The 16762-nt window shown below is 31.6% G+C and overlaps 1 protein-coding gene across 3 annotated transcripts in view; it reads left to right on the plus strand.

Moving 5' to 3' along the window:
- The window catches only part of LOC107437645 (beta-galactosidase), a 33153-nt gene that overhangs the window by 10781 nt on the left and 5610 nt on the right, over positions 1-16762 (plus strand). For 2 of the 3 annotated variants that reach the window (XM_043049937.2, XM_043049939.2), the window contains 6 exons: positions 935-1053; positions 3590-3664; positions 3801-3884; positions 5069-5176; positions 6068-6202; positions 6937-7158. In XM_043049937.2, the coding sequence (XP_042905871.1) occupies positions 935-1053; positions 3590-3664; positions 3801-3884; positions 5069-5176; positions 6068-6202; positions 6937-7158 (743 nt within the window). The remainder of the gene's footprint in view (positions 1-934; positions 1054-3589; positions 3665-3800; positions 3885-5068; positions 5177-6067; positions 6203-6936; positions 7159-16762) is intronic. The other variant, XM_043049938.2, reaches the window with a different exon arrangement.

Genomic DNA, 16762 nt, shown 5'->3' on the forward strand with positions numbered 1-16762 from the left:
TCCCATTTTGAAAAGGAGTTTTTTTTCTTTACCTTATCAATTTTTACCACATATTCTGCAAAGGCGTGCTTTTCACATTGTTCTATTCAACATTTTCGCAATTCATTCAACCACAATATATTTCAGTGTACCGATGGTCCGTGGCGTATGAAAGCTTAATTTCAAGTTTCATTTTCCACCCTCTGAAATTGAACCCAAAAATCTCTTGATCTTTTTTCAATGGCTAATATTATCAAGAAAAGAGTTCTTTGTCAGAAACTATTATTTTATCATGATCATGTAAAGTCTTGGAAAATTATTTTGCATTTTGTTAATGTATATAGTGCTTAAAAATTACTTAAAAGGTGTTTATTTTTTTATGTAAGATTTGGCTATGCACCCTGTAAAGGAAAAATAAATATATTTTTTAATATGTTCTTACTTATTATGGAAACAATGCCTGAAACACCAAGAACAGTGGCAGTGGGCATGTCTCTTTAAAGACTTTCTTACTCTGATTTTCTCAATTATTATCTTTTAAATCTATTTTTAAGAGCTGTTAAATCATTTAGTAGCATTAAATATTCATCTCTGTAACAACTAGAAATATCATAAACTTTTTTATGAAATTTTGTTGATTAAGAGTTCACTGAAAGATTTTTCAATTTGTGACTTTATCATTTTATTTACATCATGTTGGGTTGAAATTAGTTTGAGAACAATTATGAACTTGAAATAAAGAACTAAATCTTTTGATTTCTGGGAATGTTATTCATTTCAAAGAATGAGGACTGGGAGAATGAAAATCTACAATTACAATTCTATCAATTGATAATTATTTTCTAAATTCATTGGTATTAAAGTACAATTTGTTTAATCTTTCTAGTAGTTAAATATGATTTTTCTTTTTATTGTTCCATTTTGAAATTTGTATAAAAATCAATATTCTGGATAGGTTCGAATAGTGGCAGAACTTTTCAAGCATGCACTACAAGTTATGATTTTAATGCTCCATTAAGTGAAGCTGGGGATCTAACTCCAAAATACTTTGCCATGAGAAAAGTAATTGGCAAAGTAAGTGCTTTCTCTGCAGTACTTTTTTGCTAGGCCCTATTGAAAAAAAGGGGTGACACTATTTTGAATAATGTTTTGTAAACATTTCTGAAACCCGAGGGACCAACTGTTAAAATCTGATTTTAAATTTTACGCATTCTAATAATTTATCTTCTCTGAATCAGCGCAAACTCCACAATTAATTAAACATATTTTCAAAGTATTGTGGTTTTTAATTATATTATATAATCAAGGCTTGTCCATTTTAGTGAAGAAAATAATATACAATTGCTTAAATTTTTTTTTTCTAGAACAAAAATTTATTCTCAATTTAAAGTATTTGAATCAGTTACAATTTAAGATGCAAAAATTCCTCCACACTGTCTTAGTTATAACAATGGGAGTTAAAGACAGCAAACTTTTTTTTTGTTTCTCTACTTATACATAATTTTGTGCTTTTGCAAGTAGTAATAATTTAAGTTGAAAGTAAATACAAATTTATATTAATATATTTATTTACAAAGTTTTTATGTACTACTACATTATAATTTTGGACTATTTTATACAGTCAACGCACTTTAGTACGACTCCATTACAGCAACTTTTCCATTATAACGACCTATACACAAAAATTCTTGAAAAATTACTCCATAAACAGGTGTTACACATTTTCTCCCTTTGAAAAATAAAATTTTTCCATCGACAGTAAGTCAATGGGTAACAAATTTCTGGAGGCAATTATTCAAATCATTTTTTCTTTAGTCGTTACACACTCAATAAACGTGAAATATTTTAGATTTTTTATGAATGAAGAAAAAGAGATAGGACCACCTATTCTTAACTTAGGGATTCCTGGGTGTATTATTTTTGCTTAGACTAACAGTTCTCTGTGGGACATATGATGGTTTTTACCAAAAAGGTTTGCTCGTAAACAGATTAACGCTATATGTTTTGAATAGAAAATAAAAATTTTGTAGGAAGTAGATAGAAGAATTATTTACATAAAAACCACAGATTACTTAAAATATTTAAAATCCTAGAAAGCTGTTTACAATAATTAAAAATCATGATGCAATTCTGAAAGCAGGAGAACAAGGTGAGGGAAAATTTCAAAATCTAGAAAAAGTGCTGACTGAATAACTTTCTAAAAATAATGCAGAATATTAAAGAATGTCATTTGAAAAAAATTAAATGTGTGTTTAACTTTTAATGTATTATATTAATTCTTGCACTTTATTGACGTAAAAAAACTGTATTAATGTCAATTATTCTATCAATTTCCTAATTCATGTTTTTCTATGAACAAGTGTAATATTTATGAATTATAAGCAAAAATTTGGATTTTCACGATATAGTGACCTTATTTCATTATGTTAATATTAGTTTGGACTTATAAGAGCATCGACATCGTTATATTGAGCATCGACAGTTTCCTTATATCAGTACTTGTATATCAGCTTTATTGTTTTTCAAAATGCAGTATCTAATGATTAGCTAGTTAATTTTCTTTTTAATATTGCAGTATATTAAGAACAATTTTTTACAACAAAATAGATTTATTCAACAGTTTTTAGTGCAAACAAATATAACTATTATAAAAATTTATGAAGGCAAAATATGAAGTTAAAAGCTTTCCATGAAGCTAATTATGTAGTTTTAACAGTAAATAAATATGATAGTATTAGTTACAAATCAATTTTGCGTTATGTTTATTGAATAATACCAAATAAAATATTATATATTTATTTAAATGCAGTCTAATTATAGAGGACTAAAGAGAAAAAAAGTATGAATAGAAAATAAGCATTTATCTCCTGAACCTACAATATTTCTTGTAACTAACCGTTCATATTTGCATCAATCTATGACTTCAGCCTTTGTAGATTTTAGTACTATGTATTTTAAGTTTATTTTTTTTATTAATGGGGAGCATCAGAAATTTATAACCACAGTACTTATATCAATATTTTTTGTGGTTGGTTGGTTGGTTCTAATGCCACTTGCCACATGGGCAAGCCTGCTTGGTGAAACCGAGCAAGCTTAAGGCAGAGTGTGCGATTCTTGTTCTTCAGTGGCGTCATCTATGGCCAAGAATTCGACTTCTGCCACATCATACGTCTCACCTATTTATAAGACATACCCATTCTTACATCCATCCACAGATCGTAATTTTTTACCTGAATCAGAGAATGATCAGTGGTCTCCAATCCAGTACCTTCAGAGGTATTGATTTGTTATGGGAACATGGAGGACTTTGTGACTCGACAGAATTTTAATGTGCATCAGTCACAAACTTCGGCCGGCGGGGTATATTTTGTATATATTACTACAGAATGTATCATACCAGTAATACCTGTTACAACAATTAAGCATCTCTGATGTCCATAATAAATTGGCAATATTTTCTTCTCGCCACTAGGAGTAAAATAGTACCTACATTTTTAATACCCCTTTTTTCATTCACTAAATGTAATAGTTCATAACACATGATTTAACTGCTAATAAATATTCTGTTTTATTTGTTCTTATTCTAATTAAAAGCATATTTCGTTTACAGTTTTTGCCACTTCCACCTGGTCCACTTCCTAAACCAGCTCCTAAAATGAAAAGTGGGCCTATTAAATTGACAAAAGTATGTAATCTTTCTGAGAGTTTTTTTTCACTTTAATTATGTTACAATTATCAATTTTGAACTGGGATAACAAATTTTTTGCATGCATTTTAAATACTCAGTTGATAAAGTAAACTTTTTTTTTCTAATTTTGCAGTCAATATCATTGTGGGATTACATCTCTATGAATACTGAATCGGTATTTTCCCCCACTCCTCTTTCATTTGAACAGCTTTATCATGTAAGTGTTGATACACTTTTTAATACTTAAATATTGTTGTTTTATATTATTTAAAAACTTATGTAGCTATATTTTGACATCCAAGAACACTTGTAAACACCCAAACCTATTTTTATTTAATTAAAAAATCAATTTATTTTAAAATTTAGAAATCTTTTTCAGTGATAAATTTTAAAAAGTGTTAACTGAAAAAAAAAAATGAAAAAAATATTTGTCTATGAAATTTTTTTATTTATATTATAAAAATATAAAATTTTATTTCATGAAAACTTTTATGAAATAAGCCTTTTTTTTATTCGCAATACAATAATACCTTTGTTTTACTAACTATTACTACTTTATTTTAAGACTTCGTTCATAATAACATGTTATTTAGTTTTAAATAGCAAAATTTGTAAAAAAAAAGTCTAATTTCTGTGATTGAGGCCGAATTTCTGCAAATAAAATGTTTCTTTATAATATTGTCTTTTTTATGTAGATATGTGATTTTCATTTATTCTGATTATGAAATCAATACATTTTCCTCTTTTTTTGGAGCTTAATTATAGGGTAGAGTAACCGGTTTAATTCTTTCACACAGAATTTTTATTAAATGCATTTTTCATACTTTTTTCTTTATTTTGTATTAATTTACATCAAAATAAGTGGAAAATGTTATATTTAGAATTTTAGTTATTTATAATTATGAAATATAGCAGAAAACACTAGTGTCTTTTTCTAAGTTAAGAGTGAAGTCTTCCAGACCATCTTCTATCCTTTAGGGGACCGGAAAGTAATGTTGTTTTGGTGCATTTGATATTTGTTATCAAAATTTTGTTTTTAATGAATGTATTCACCGTCGTTAGCAACAACCTTTCAATGCCGGATCGAAAATTAATCAAAATGGATCGAAAAGAATTAATTGGTTTTTTAAGGCTTACGAATATTTATTGCGCCAAAACTGAATTACTTTCTGGCCCCCCAAATATTATCTTTTGGATATTATTTTCACAGTATTGTGTATTGGGAATTTGAAAGGCCATTTTTTAAGCTATCGAAAAATTCACGAAATCAAAGTGAAAGTCAGCGAGGTTTGACTGTATATAATATTTATTATTAAAATATATAATATTTATGATAAAATTATTATATATATATATATATATTGTTGTTGTTAAATATTGGTTATTTTCCTAAATTTTTAGCCCTATGGATTTGTGGTGTATCGAACGACTGTAACATTCAATACAGCTGATCCATCTATTCTTACGGTAAATAACATTGCTGATAGAGGTCATGTCTATGTAGATAAAGTAAGTGTCTGAAAAATTCAATACTTGGAATTTAAAATTTAAAAAAATAGCTAGACAAGAGTATGTCATCAAAGCTTTTGGATTTTTTTATGTTAATTTTTATTTGATTAATATTTTTATGGCACTGTTCATTATTTCAATACATACTTGACAAAAATCTGTGTGGAATCCTGTGCTGAAATGTAGGTGCCAAATTTTGGTGAGTACGGGGTTGTGGTATGCAAGAGAATAGAACAATATCACTGAGATAATAAAATTTATATCCATTACGTGAAAGACACTATATATATTCTTTTAATTTATTACATGAACAAGAAGTTGACAGCGGAATCTTGGCGATGGCAGTTGGCACCATCAAGATCCTATACTGGAATATCCCCAATATTAAATACTATGATGCCCATAAAAACAGAAAGGAACCAAATTAATTTTATTGATTTTGTGTTGTTTAATATTTTGTTTATGTATTTGGTTCAATAATCTAAATGAAAACTATTAGTACTTATGCGGTAATAAACCTATAGGTAATGAAAGGCGATAATAAACCTATTACCACACCTCCTATATATAAGCAAAATACCAGCAATATCTTTTGCTACATCATTAAGCATACTGGTGTCTTATATAGCGATTTTATCAAAGCACCCTTAACTGTATGTGTACTAAATTATTTAATTACGAGACACGTATGCTTGTTAAGTACATCCTAAAGGATAGTGATATCAATTTAAAGTTTGTCTTGAGATAGTTTTTAAGATTTGAAAAGATCTAAATAAAATTTTTATTGCAGGCAATTTCAAAATATTTTTGAGATATTAATTTACTTTTAATAAAAACAGTTTGATTTATTTTAATGTTATAGAAGATAATACATTAAATATGTGTTGGTAGGTCTTACAAGGTATTTTGAGTCGAGAACAGAAAGTTTTCAGTATTCCAGTCAGAGCTTTCAAAGGACAAACAATTGATATTTTAGTTGAAAATCAAGGCAGAGTTTGTGCTGGTTCTGGTATCCATGACCAAAAGGTAAATTATTATTTACTTAGTTTCTGTATTTATTATTTGAAATTTATCAACCCTCAATTAATACTTTATAAGTTTTTCTATAAATAGTATCACAATACTTTTAAAACAGATTAAAGTATAACTAATTACTATTTATTTTACCGAACTAGCATGTAGCTGAAGCAGTCACTGTTTCTGAAGAAAATCACAGCACTTTTATAGAATCGTTAAATCAAATATACTAAAGGGCAATTTCTAGAGCGATGACAAGCTTAACATAAACAAGTCACAGGAACAGAAGAGCAATTCTGCTACAAATTTTTTTAAAAATAAATAAATAAATAAAACTAAAATCCAATGCTTAGTATTTCATTTTAGCAATTTAAGGTTGCTTAATACATTCTACACAAATGTGCAAAACTAAAACTAATTGTACCAAAAAAATTGTATTTTAACATTAATTATTAAATGTGTGTTCTTTTCTATGTAATTTATAAGAGTAAATCAATCAATCTAGGATGACCAGATTTTAGTAAATAATGATTTCTATTTATTTTAAAGTATTATTGTATTTATATTTTATACGTAAGGAAAGAAATTATAAAACCTTAAATCAAAAAATCTTTTTAAAAAAATTAGAAATAGTGCAAGAGGTTAAGAAATAGACTTAAGATTAAACCCACACACACAAAACAGAACAGAAAAGATGGATTTTAAGACCTCATTTTTGTAAACAATAGCATTATTTTTTACAGGGTATTTTCCAAAATGTTACATTAGGTTCGCTAGCACTTCTGGACTGGACAATGATACCTATTCCATTAGATTCAAAATCTATTGATACGATTGCCTGGAAAAAATCTGTTCGCAAGGCGAAATATGAACGTGCTTCGACTCCAATGCTTTATGGAGGACAATTCACTTTGGAAAGAGGAGCTATTTTCGATACATTCCTACAATTGGATGGGTGGCATAAGGTAATTATGTTCAATTACTATACCTTTGTAAGTAGTAATCAGCAAAAACAAATATAATTCTCTTTTTCAGAACAGCAAGGAAAAAAATTNTGTTAGCTTTTACATTCTTTTATTTCCACAGACATACAGAGACGAACGATAAACAAAACATTAATAATAAGAAAAAGTCGTTTGGTTGCCTAGCAACCAGCTGGAGTTGCAGTTATTATATCGGCAGACGATTTAAAACAATTATTAAAACTAACTGTTTATTGATGACGGAACATCCTCCCCACCCTGGTCAACCTCAAGAGGGATGACCAGCTGTATAGGTCGAGTTATAGTCTTTCCATTCACTCTTAACACGCATGTTCGAATTTCCCCATCACGTCCCTTAATTAGATTGGTAATTCGTGCTTTCTTCCACATGTGTCTGGGTCTGACGTCTTCTTGTAGTATCACAAGATATCCTGCACGGATGTTGAAGGATTTATGAATATTGCGAACTTGGTGATAAGAGCGAAGTTGCAGCAGATATTCTTTGGACCATCTTTTCCAAAATATATTCAACACGTCTTGTTGTTGTTTGAAGAGTTTCGTAATTCTTGGATTGTTATTCAGATTTGTGGCTATGGATGTTAATTTTCTACCCATTAGGAAATTTGCCGGTGTCAAGGCTTCCGTATTGTCTTCATCTCCCTCTTCACATACAATGGGTCTGCTGTTAAGGGCGGCTTCTATCCCTACTAGTACAGTTGATAAATTTTCTTTATCCAATAGTGCCCGACTAAGAGATTTACGAAGACAGTTTTTCACTAATCCGATTAGGCGCTCCCACCAACCTCCCCACCAAGCCGCTCTGGGTACGATGACCTTCCAAATTATGCCATTATGAGCGTAAAACTGTTGCACTTTAGTAGATGTAAGAGTGTTCCATAGAAGTATTAGCTCCTTATTTGCAGCGTGGAATGTAACAGCATTATCACTATAGATGGTATGTGGTAGTCCTCTACGACTCACAAATCGCTGCAATGCTAACAGAAACTTGTCTGTCGAAAGATCTGACACAAGTTCGAGATGTATGGCTCTGGTCGTTGCACAGGTAAACAGTACAAAGTAAGCTGTGTCTGAAGGATTCAAAGTGCGAACATGTACGGGGCCAGCAAAATCTATTCCTGTGGTGAAAAATGGTGTAACTGGATTTATTCTATCAGCTGGTAGAGGAGCTTCAATTTGAGTGCAGCGAATTGCTCATAACATCTTGCATGGTAGGCATTTGTAAATCACTTGTTTGATAGCTTGGCGGCCTCGTAGAATCCAAAAGTTTGAGCGTAGTTCTGAAAGCATTATTCTGACACCTAGGTGATGCATTTTGATATGTATTTGACGTATCATCAGACCAGTGTTGCCAGATTGGGCTACAAGTAGCGGATTGGGGTACTTTTAAAACTCCCCGCTACACAAAATCGAATTTGGGCTATCCGCTACTTTTTGGGCTACTCATCATTTTTCAAAAGCTATTAATCTTAAAAATGCGCAACTTAGAGAATTTCATGCTGCTACTAGAATGTGCTACTTATCTCACAGAAATACTTTTATAAAAAAAAATTTTTTCTTTCCTATTATAAAATGAGAGATTCTGTAAAGTCTGCAGTTTCTTTATCTTTTTTAAAAATATTTTCTTTTATTTCTGAAAACGCATCAGCTTTAGTTTTGGATTCTTGTTTTGTTTTGCCGCGCGGAGTCCAGAATATCTCCATATCTATGCTTCAAATCATAGACTCGTGAAAACGCAAAGATATATATGGAAAAATGCACGGCTAGCATGATGGGGGGAAAAAGCTTTAACTCCAACCATTATTAATCGCTTATTATCTGGAAAAATCGCGTGACCTGTAATCTGAGCTAAAACGAAATGTTGAATTTGGCGAAATTATGAACGCAGCTCATCGAAATTTAAGTCCCTCAGTGGACTGATCGTTAAGACACGGTTCCCAGCAGATCATTGAAGTCAAACATCACTGGTTGAGCCGCGATGGCTCAGGGGAGAGAGTGTTCGCCTTCCACTGAGGTGAACCGGGGTTCGATCCCGGCGATGGCTGGTCGATACGAATTCCGCATCCTGCTTGCACCGATCACAGAGCTGACGGGAAATATCCTCAGTGGTAGACGGATCATGGGTTTGAGTCCCCTTGCCGTGAGGCTAACCGTGAGAGTTCTCGTGGTCTTCCTCTCCATGTAACGCAAATGCAGGTTAGTTCCATCAAAAAGTCCTCCACGATGGCAAAATTTCTCCCAATACTTGATCCAGGAGTTCCCTTGTCTTCTGGATTGGAATCAAAAGTACAAGGCTACGGAGTTGAACATTAGTAGCCGTAAACCCAAAAAATTGGGTCGGCTGTTCAACGACGGTTGTAAAAAAATAAATAAAACATCACTGGCTGCGGTCAGTGTGCGGGTGGGTGACCTCGTGGATCAGTCTGCTTAGGGACCGAGGTCGTGTGGTATGGGTCCTCGTTAAACTGTTCTACCGTAAAGTGCTCGACTTCGCGTGCAGGTCGTCGGGCTACTGAAGCGGTGGGTGCCATGACCTTTGCAGGGGATCAAAATTGTGATGGCATGTCTTTGGATCATCGGATGTTTCCCAGCCGTCGCCAATCATAAATGAACTACAACTACAGCATTGAAATTTAACTTATTTTTTTAATTTAGTAGAATGAATATATATATATATATCCAAACATAAATTCAAATCTTAATTGAAATAAATAAAACAGGAGGTAACCAAAATAAACATAACTANTAGTAGAATATATATATATATATATAACGTAGTTTTCTTGGGCTACAAAATGTTCGAATCCGCTACTTTTGAAGCTCACATTCGCTACTTTTTAATCTTAAGTTCTAGCAACACTGCATCAGACTTGTGAAATGATGAGATCCGTCCAACAAAATTGGATGTTTTTGGGACTCTGATAAACTCGTAAACTGTAATCTGCCACCAATACGTATTAATTTATTTTTAAATAATGGGTTGAATTTTGTAATCTTTTAATTTTTTGGTAGTGACTTGGATGTTGATAAAGCTTCGTATTCTAACGGAAATGACTCTTTCTGAACTATTTGTATCCAGTAATTTCTAGCATCATATATTTCTGCAGTGTCTAGTTCTCCGACTTTCTTGACTTGAGATCTACAGTTCGAATTAAAACGTAGAATTCATACAGTAACACGTAGCAGTCTGAAGTAGGAGCTGCAGTCTTTTGCGTCGATGATGGGTTGAAAAGCAGTAACATGAAATGTTTGAATTTCTTTATTTTTCTTTACCTCCAAATTATGAGAGTAATCTGTTTTCGAATCTGGCTAGCTTTCTGTGGGTTCAGTCTGCCAAGTGGGCCCGTTCCACCAGATGTTGAGGTCTTTCAGTGTAGATGGAGGAACGCCTCTTGATAGTTTGTTCGCTGGATTGTCTTGTCCCGAGCAATGCCGCCACTCTGAAGGGTCAGTGTATGAAATGATTTCTGTTACCCTGTTGCACACAAAGGTTTTACACCTGTTGGGATTACCCCGAATCCAACCAAGGGTTACTTCAGAGTCGCTCCATAATGTGGCTGTAGATGGTGACAATCCAGTTTCATTGTAAAAATATTCCAGCAGTTTGGTACCAATCACAGCTGCTAAAAGCTCTAATCGTGGAAGACTAACTTTCTTTATAGGTGCAAGTCTATTGCAGTTGCATACTAAATGGATACTTGATTGATTATTATGAGAGGTAGCTATGTACAAAACTACACCATATGCTCGCTCAGATGCATCACAGAAAATATGAATATTAAGGGAATCAAGCGATGAAACTCCTATGTAACGAGGAATTTCTTTTGAGAAAATGGCATCGAACTGGGTTGTAACTGTATGCCACACAGTAGCCAAGTTTGTCGGCAAAATTTCATCCCAATCGATTCCAAGAATCCAAGTATCTTGAAGGAGTATCTTTCCAATTATCGTGAATGGTGTACACAGTTCTAAGGGATCGTATAAACTTGCAAGACAGCGGAGTAACCACTTCTTAGTAAGTGGCTTATCTGGAGAAGCACAGATTGAAGTCTTGAAAGTGTTGCTCAAAGTATCAGTTTTCGTGTTCCATCCAAGGCCTAAAACTGTAGTTTCGGTCTTGAAATTTTCTTTGTTAGTTTCCAGTAAGTGTTGAAGCTTCAAAGAGTTAGTAGCCCATTTTTCCATCGGTAGTTTTATGAGTAACATCAAATCTTTGATTTCCTTTTGTAATACCATTATTTGTGATTCAGTTTCTAGACTAACCACAAAATCATCCATATATAGGTGCTTATCTAAGAGTGCTGCAGAAGTAGGGAAGTCATTTATATGGTTAGAGGCTAGTTCTCGCGTAGTGCACACGACAGAAAAGGGCTGCAAGACAATCCGAATGGTAAGCGAGTGAATCTGTATGTTGTTACTTCATCTGTAAATGCAGCTGTTTTAAAAGAGACTCTCTTTTTTTTGTACCAGAAGAATCTCGTTGCAACTCTGTCCTTTGGATGCAAAACCAACTGTAGGAAAGCTTGTTTACCATCACAGGTTAGGGCAAATTTATGCAGTTGAAATCGTAGAAGACAACCAACAGTCTCAGGTAGAAGATTGGGACCAACTTCTCAAGAGTCGTTTAATGATAGCATGTCTGGAGCATGTGATGAGGCGTCAAAGACGATTCTCCACTTTATATAATCTTGCTGCTTCTTTTTCACTGCCTGATGTGGCAGATAGTACACGGTGTTTTCAGTGTCATCTGCAGATGGGCAAACTTCAACATGTCCTAGATCAATGTAATTCAACATGCATTTTTCGTATTGTGTTTTCAAAGATTCATTTGATGTCAGTCTTTTTTTAAGTTATTGAAATCTGTTCTCAGCAGTAGTTTTGTTTGTTGGTAACGTTGAGACCAGAGCTTTCCAAGGTAATGATACGACCCTACGATTATCAACTAATTTTAATGAGTCACGAAAGTTCTTCAAAACAGTCGAATCATGTTCAGACATTTCTCTATCCTGGGAAATGGTAATCCCAACTGTTTCCAAGTCCCATAAGCAACGTACACTTTCATTGATAGGTTCTTGTTGAGTGAATGAGTTGAGGTAGTTTACAGTAGCTACATTGGATATAGTTGTGCATGATCGAGGTCCACTTAGAATCCACCCGAAATGTGACGGAACCAATGCAAGTGATTCTGACAGCATAACCGGAGCTTTAGGATTCAATACTTGCCAGTAGAAATCAGCACCAATCAAAACTTGTATAGGCAGATTTTGTAAATTATCGTACGGGTCAGCCAGTTTCATTCTTTTCTGGAATGCCTGGCTTGAAACAGCAGGTGGAGCAGATGGATGTGACGTGTATTCATTGGAACTTTCAAATGCTTCAATATTGACTGAAGACTGATTCCAAATGCTCGATAGTTTAAACTTTACTTTTCGTCTCATATAGGAAACATTTGCTATAGATTCAAATCCATGCACTTCCAGGGGTTTTGTAGAAATAACTTCTAATTTCAAACTATCAACAAGATCATTATGAATGAAACTAGACTGGCTACCTCCATCTAGAAGACAACCAGTCAATCTTGTAGCACCAGTCGGGCCTGTTATAAAACCTCTAGCAGTTTGCAAATGCACAGTGTTCGGTGTTGTAATATCGATCTTGTGAGTAGACGTTGTACCTGGGTGATCAACACTGTTCTTACAAATTGAAACATGATGCTTTTTCTTGCATTTCACACAACAAGCCTTTTCCTTACGAGGACAGCTCTGTTTTGTGTGCCCTCGTCCAGTGCACAAAAAACATCTATTCGTAGTTTTTAATTTCTGTATTCGTGTGTCTATATCTGTCACAGAGTTGCACTGTTGAGGCCAATGTCCGGCAGTTTCGCAAAAGGGACAGAATGGTGAAGGTTTCGTATTTTTAGTAATTGGCTTGGAATTTACATTGAAGTTTTCTAATGTGGATTTTAAGGAGTAATCGGAAGACATAAGACCTTTAATCTTGCTTGTTGTAAGGGCCCCTTCCACTTCTTCGGCGAGAAAATGTATTAGTTGTGTGATATCACCTTCTGAAATTTTTTGGNACATTAGACGATATATGATATAAATTTGACGATTGGATACATTAGACGATATATGATATAAATTTGACGATTGGATACATTAGACGATATATGATATAAATTTGACGATTGGATACATTAGACGATATATGATATAAATTTGACGATTGGATACATTAGACGATATATGATATAAATTTGACGATTGGATACATTAGACGATATATGATATAAATTTGACGATTGGATACATTAGACGATATATGATATAAATTTGACGATTGGATACATTAGACGATATATGATATAAATTTGACGATTGGATACATTAGACGATATATGATATAAATTTGACGATTGGATACATTAGACGATATATGATATAAATTTGAGGATTGGATACATTATGTTAGCTTTTACATTCTTTTATTTCCACAGACATACACAGACGAACGATAAACAAAAACATTAATAATAAGAAAAAGTCGTTTGGTTGCCTAGCAACCAGCTGGAGTTGCAGTTATTATATCGGCAGACGATTTAAAACAATTATTAAAACTAACTGTTTATTGATGACGGGAACAGGCGTTACCCACTCAATAAACGGGAAACATTTTAGATTTTTTATGAATGAAGAAAAAGAGATGGGACCACCTATTCTTAGCTTAGGGGTTCCTTTGTGTAATATTTTTGCTTAGACTAACAGTTCTCTGTTAGACATATGATGGTTTTTACCAAAAATGGTTGCTCGTAAACAGATTAACGCTATATGCTTTGAATAGAAATTAAAAATTTTGTAGGAAGTAAATAAAAGAATAACATAAAAACCACAGATTACTTAAAATATTTAAAATCCTAGAAAGTTTTCTGTTTACAATAATTAAAAATCATGATGTAATTCTGAAAGCAGGAGAACAAGGCGAGGGAAAATTTCAAAATCTAAAAAAAGTGCTGACTGAATAACTTTCTAAAAATAATGCAGAATATTAAAGAATGTCATTTGAAAAAAATTAAATGTGTGTTTAACTTTTAATGTACTATATTAATGCTTGCACTTTATTGACGCAAAAAAAAAAAAAACTGTGTTAATGTCTATTATTCTATCAATTTCCTAATTCTTTTCAATGTATAGCATGTTTTTCTAAAATCAAGCCTAGTATTTATGAATTATGAGCAAAGTTTTTTATTTTCACGATATAGTGACCTCATTTGATTATGTTAATTTTAGCTTGGACTTATAAGAGTCGTTATATCAAGTAGCAACAGTTTCCTTTTATCAGTACTTGTATATCAGCTTTATTGTTTTTCAAAATGCAGTATCTAATGATAGCTAGTTAATTTTCTTTTTAATATTGTAGTATGCTAAGGGCAATTATTTACGACAAAATAGATTTCTTTAAAAGTTTTTAGTACAAACAAATATAGCTATTATAAAAATGTTATGAGCGCAAAATATGAAGTTAAAAGTTTTCCATGAAGCTAATTATATAGTTTTAACAGTAAATAAATATGATCTTATTAGTTACAAATAAATTTCGCGTACTGTTTATTGAATAATACCAAATAAAATATTATATATTTATTTTAATGCAGTGTAGTTATTAGAGGACTAAAGCGAAAAAAAGTATGAATAGAAAATAAGCATTTATCTTCTGAACCTACAATATTTCTTGTAACTAACCGTTCATATTTACATCAGTTTATGACTTCAGCCTTCTTAGATTTTAGTACTATGTATTATAAGTTTTTATTTTTATTTTTTATTAATGGGGAGCATTAAAAATTTATAACCCCAGTACTTATATTAGTATATTTTGTATATATTACTACAGAATGTATCATACCAGTAATACCTATTGCAACAATTAAGCACCACTGTTGTTCTTAATAAATTGGCAATATTTTCTTCTCACCACTAGGAGCAAAATAGTACCTACATTTCTTATACCCCTTTTTTCATTCACTAAATGTAATGGATCATAACACATGATTTAACTACTAATAAATATTCTGTTTTATTTGTTCTTATTCTAACTAATTGACAGCATATTTCGTTTACAGTTTTTGCCTCTTCCACCTGGTCCACTTCCTAAACCAGCTCCTAAAATGAAAAGTGGGCCCATTAAATTGACTAAAGTATGTAATCTTTCTGAGATTTTTTTCTCACTTTAATTATTTTTTAATTATCTATGTTGTACAGTGATAAAAATTTTTTGCATACATTTTAAATACTCAGTTGATAGAGTAGACTCTTGTTTCTAATTTTGCAGTCAATATCATTGTGGGATTACATCTCTACGAATACTGAATCGATATTTTCCCCCACTCCTCTTTCATTTGAACAGCTTTATCATGTAAGTGATGATACACTTTTTAATACTTAAATATAGTTGTTTTATATTAATTAAAAACTTATGTAGCTATATTTTGACTTCCAAGAACGCTTGTAAACACTCAAACTTATCTTTACTTAATTGAAAAATCAATTTATTTTAAAATTTAGAAATGTTTTTCAGTGATAAATTTTAAAAAGTGTTAACTAAAAAAAAAGAGAAAAAAATATTTGCTTATGAAATTTTTTTATTTATATTGTAAAAATATAAAATTTTATTTCATGAAAACTTTTATGAAATAAGCCTTTTTTTTTATTTGCAATACAATAATGTCTTTATTTTAATAACTATTACTACTTTATTTTAAGACTTTGCTCATAATAGCATGTTTTTTAGTTTTAAATAGCAAAATTTGTAAAAAAAAAAGTCAAATTTTTGTGATTGAAGCTGAATTTCTGCAAATAAAATGTTTCTTTATAATATTGTCTTTTTTATATAGATATGTGATTTTTATATATTCTGATTATGAAATCAATACATTTTTCCTTTTTTTTTTTGAAGCTTAATTATAGGGTAGTATAACCCGTTTAACTCTTTAACACAGAATTTTTTTTAAATGCATTTTTCATACTTTTTTCATTATTTTGTATTAATTTGCATCAAAATAAGTGGATATTTGTTATCAAAATTTTGTTTTTTTATGAATAATGTATTCACACTCGTTAGCAACAATCTTTCAATGCCAGATCGAAAATTAATCAAAATGGATCGAAAAAAATTCATTGGTTTTTTAAGACTTACGAATATTTATTATGCCAAAACCGAATTACTTTCTGGTCCCCCTAATATTATCTTTTAGCGATTATTTTCACAGTCTCTAGTGTATTGGGAATTTGAAAGGGCATTTTTTAAGCTATCGAATAATTAACGAAATCAAGGCGAAAGTTAGTGAGGTTTGACTATATATAATATTCATTATTAAAATATATAATATTTATCATAAAATTATTTTATATTTATATTTTTCTGTTGTTAAATATTGGTTGTTTTCCAAAATTTTTAGCCCTATGGATTTGTGGTGTATCGAACGACTGTAACATTCAATACAGCTGATCCATCTATTCTTACGGTAAATAACATTGCTGATAGAGGTCATGTCTATGTAGATAAAGTAAGT

The sequence above is a fragment of the Parasteatoda tepidariorum genome, chromosome 9 (genome assembly GCF_043381705.1).
Source record: "Parasteatoda tepidariorum isolate YZ-2023 chromosome 9, CAS_Ptep_4.0, whole genome shotgun sequence".
In the NCBI taxonomy this organism is placed as follows: domain Eukaryota; kingdom Metazoa; phylum Arthropoda; class Arachnida; order Araneae; family Theridiidae; genus Parasteatoda; species Parasteatoda tepidariorum.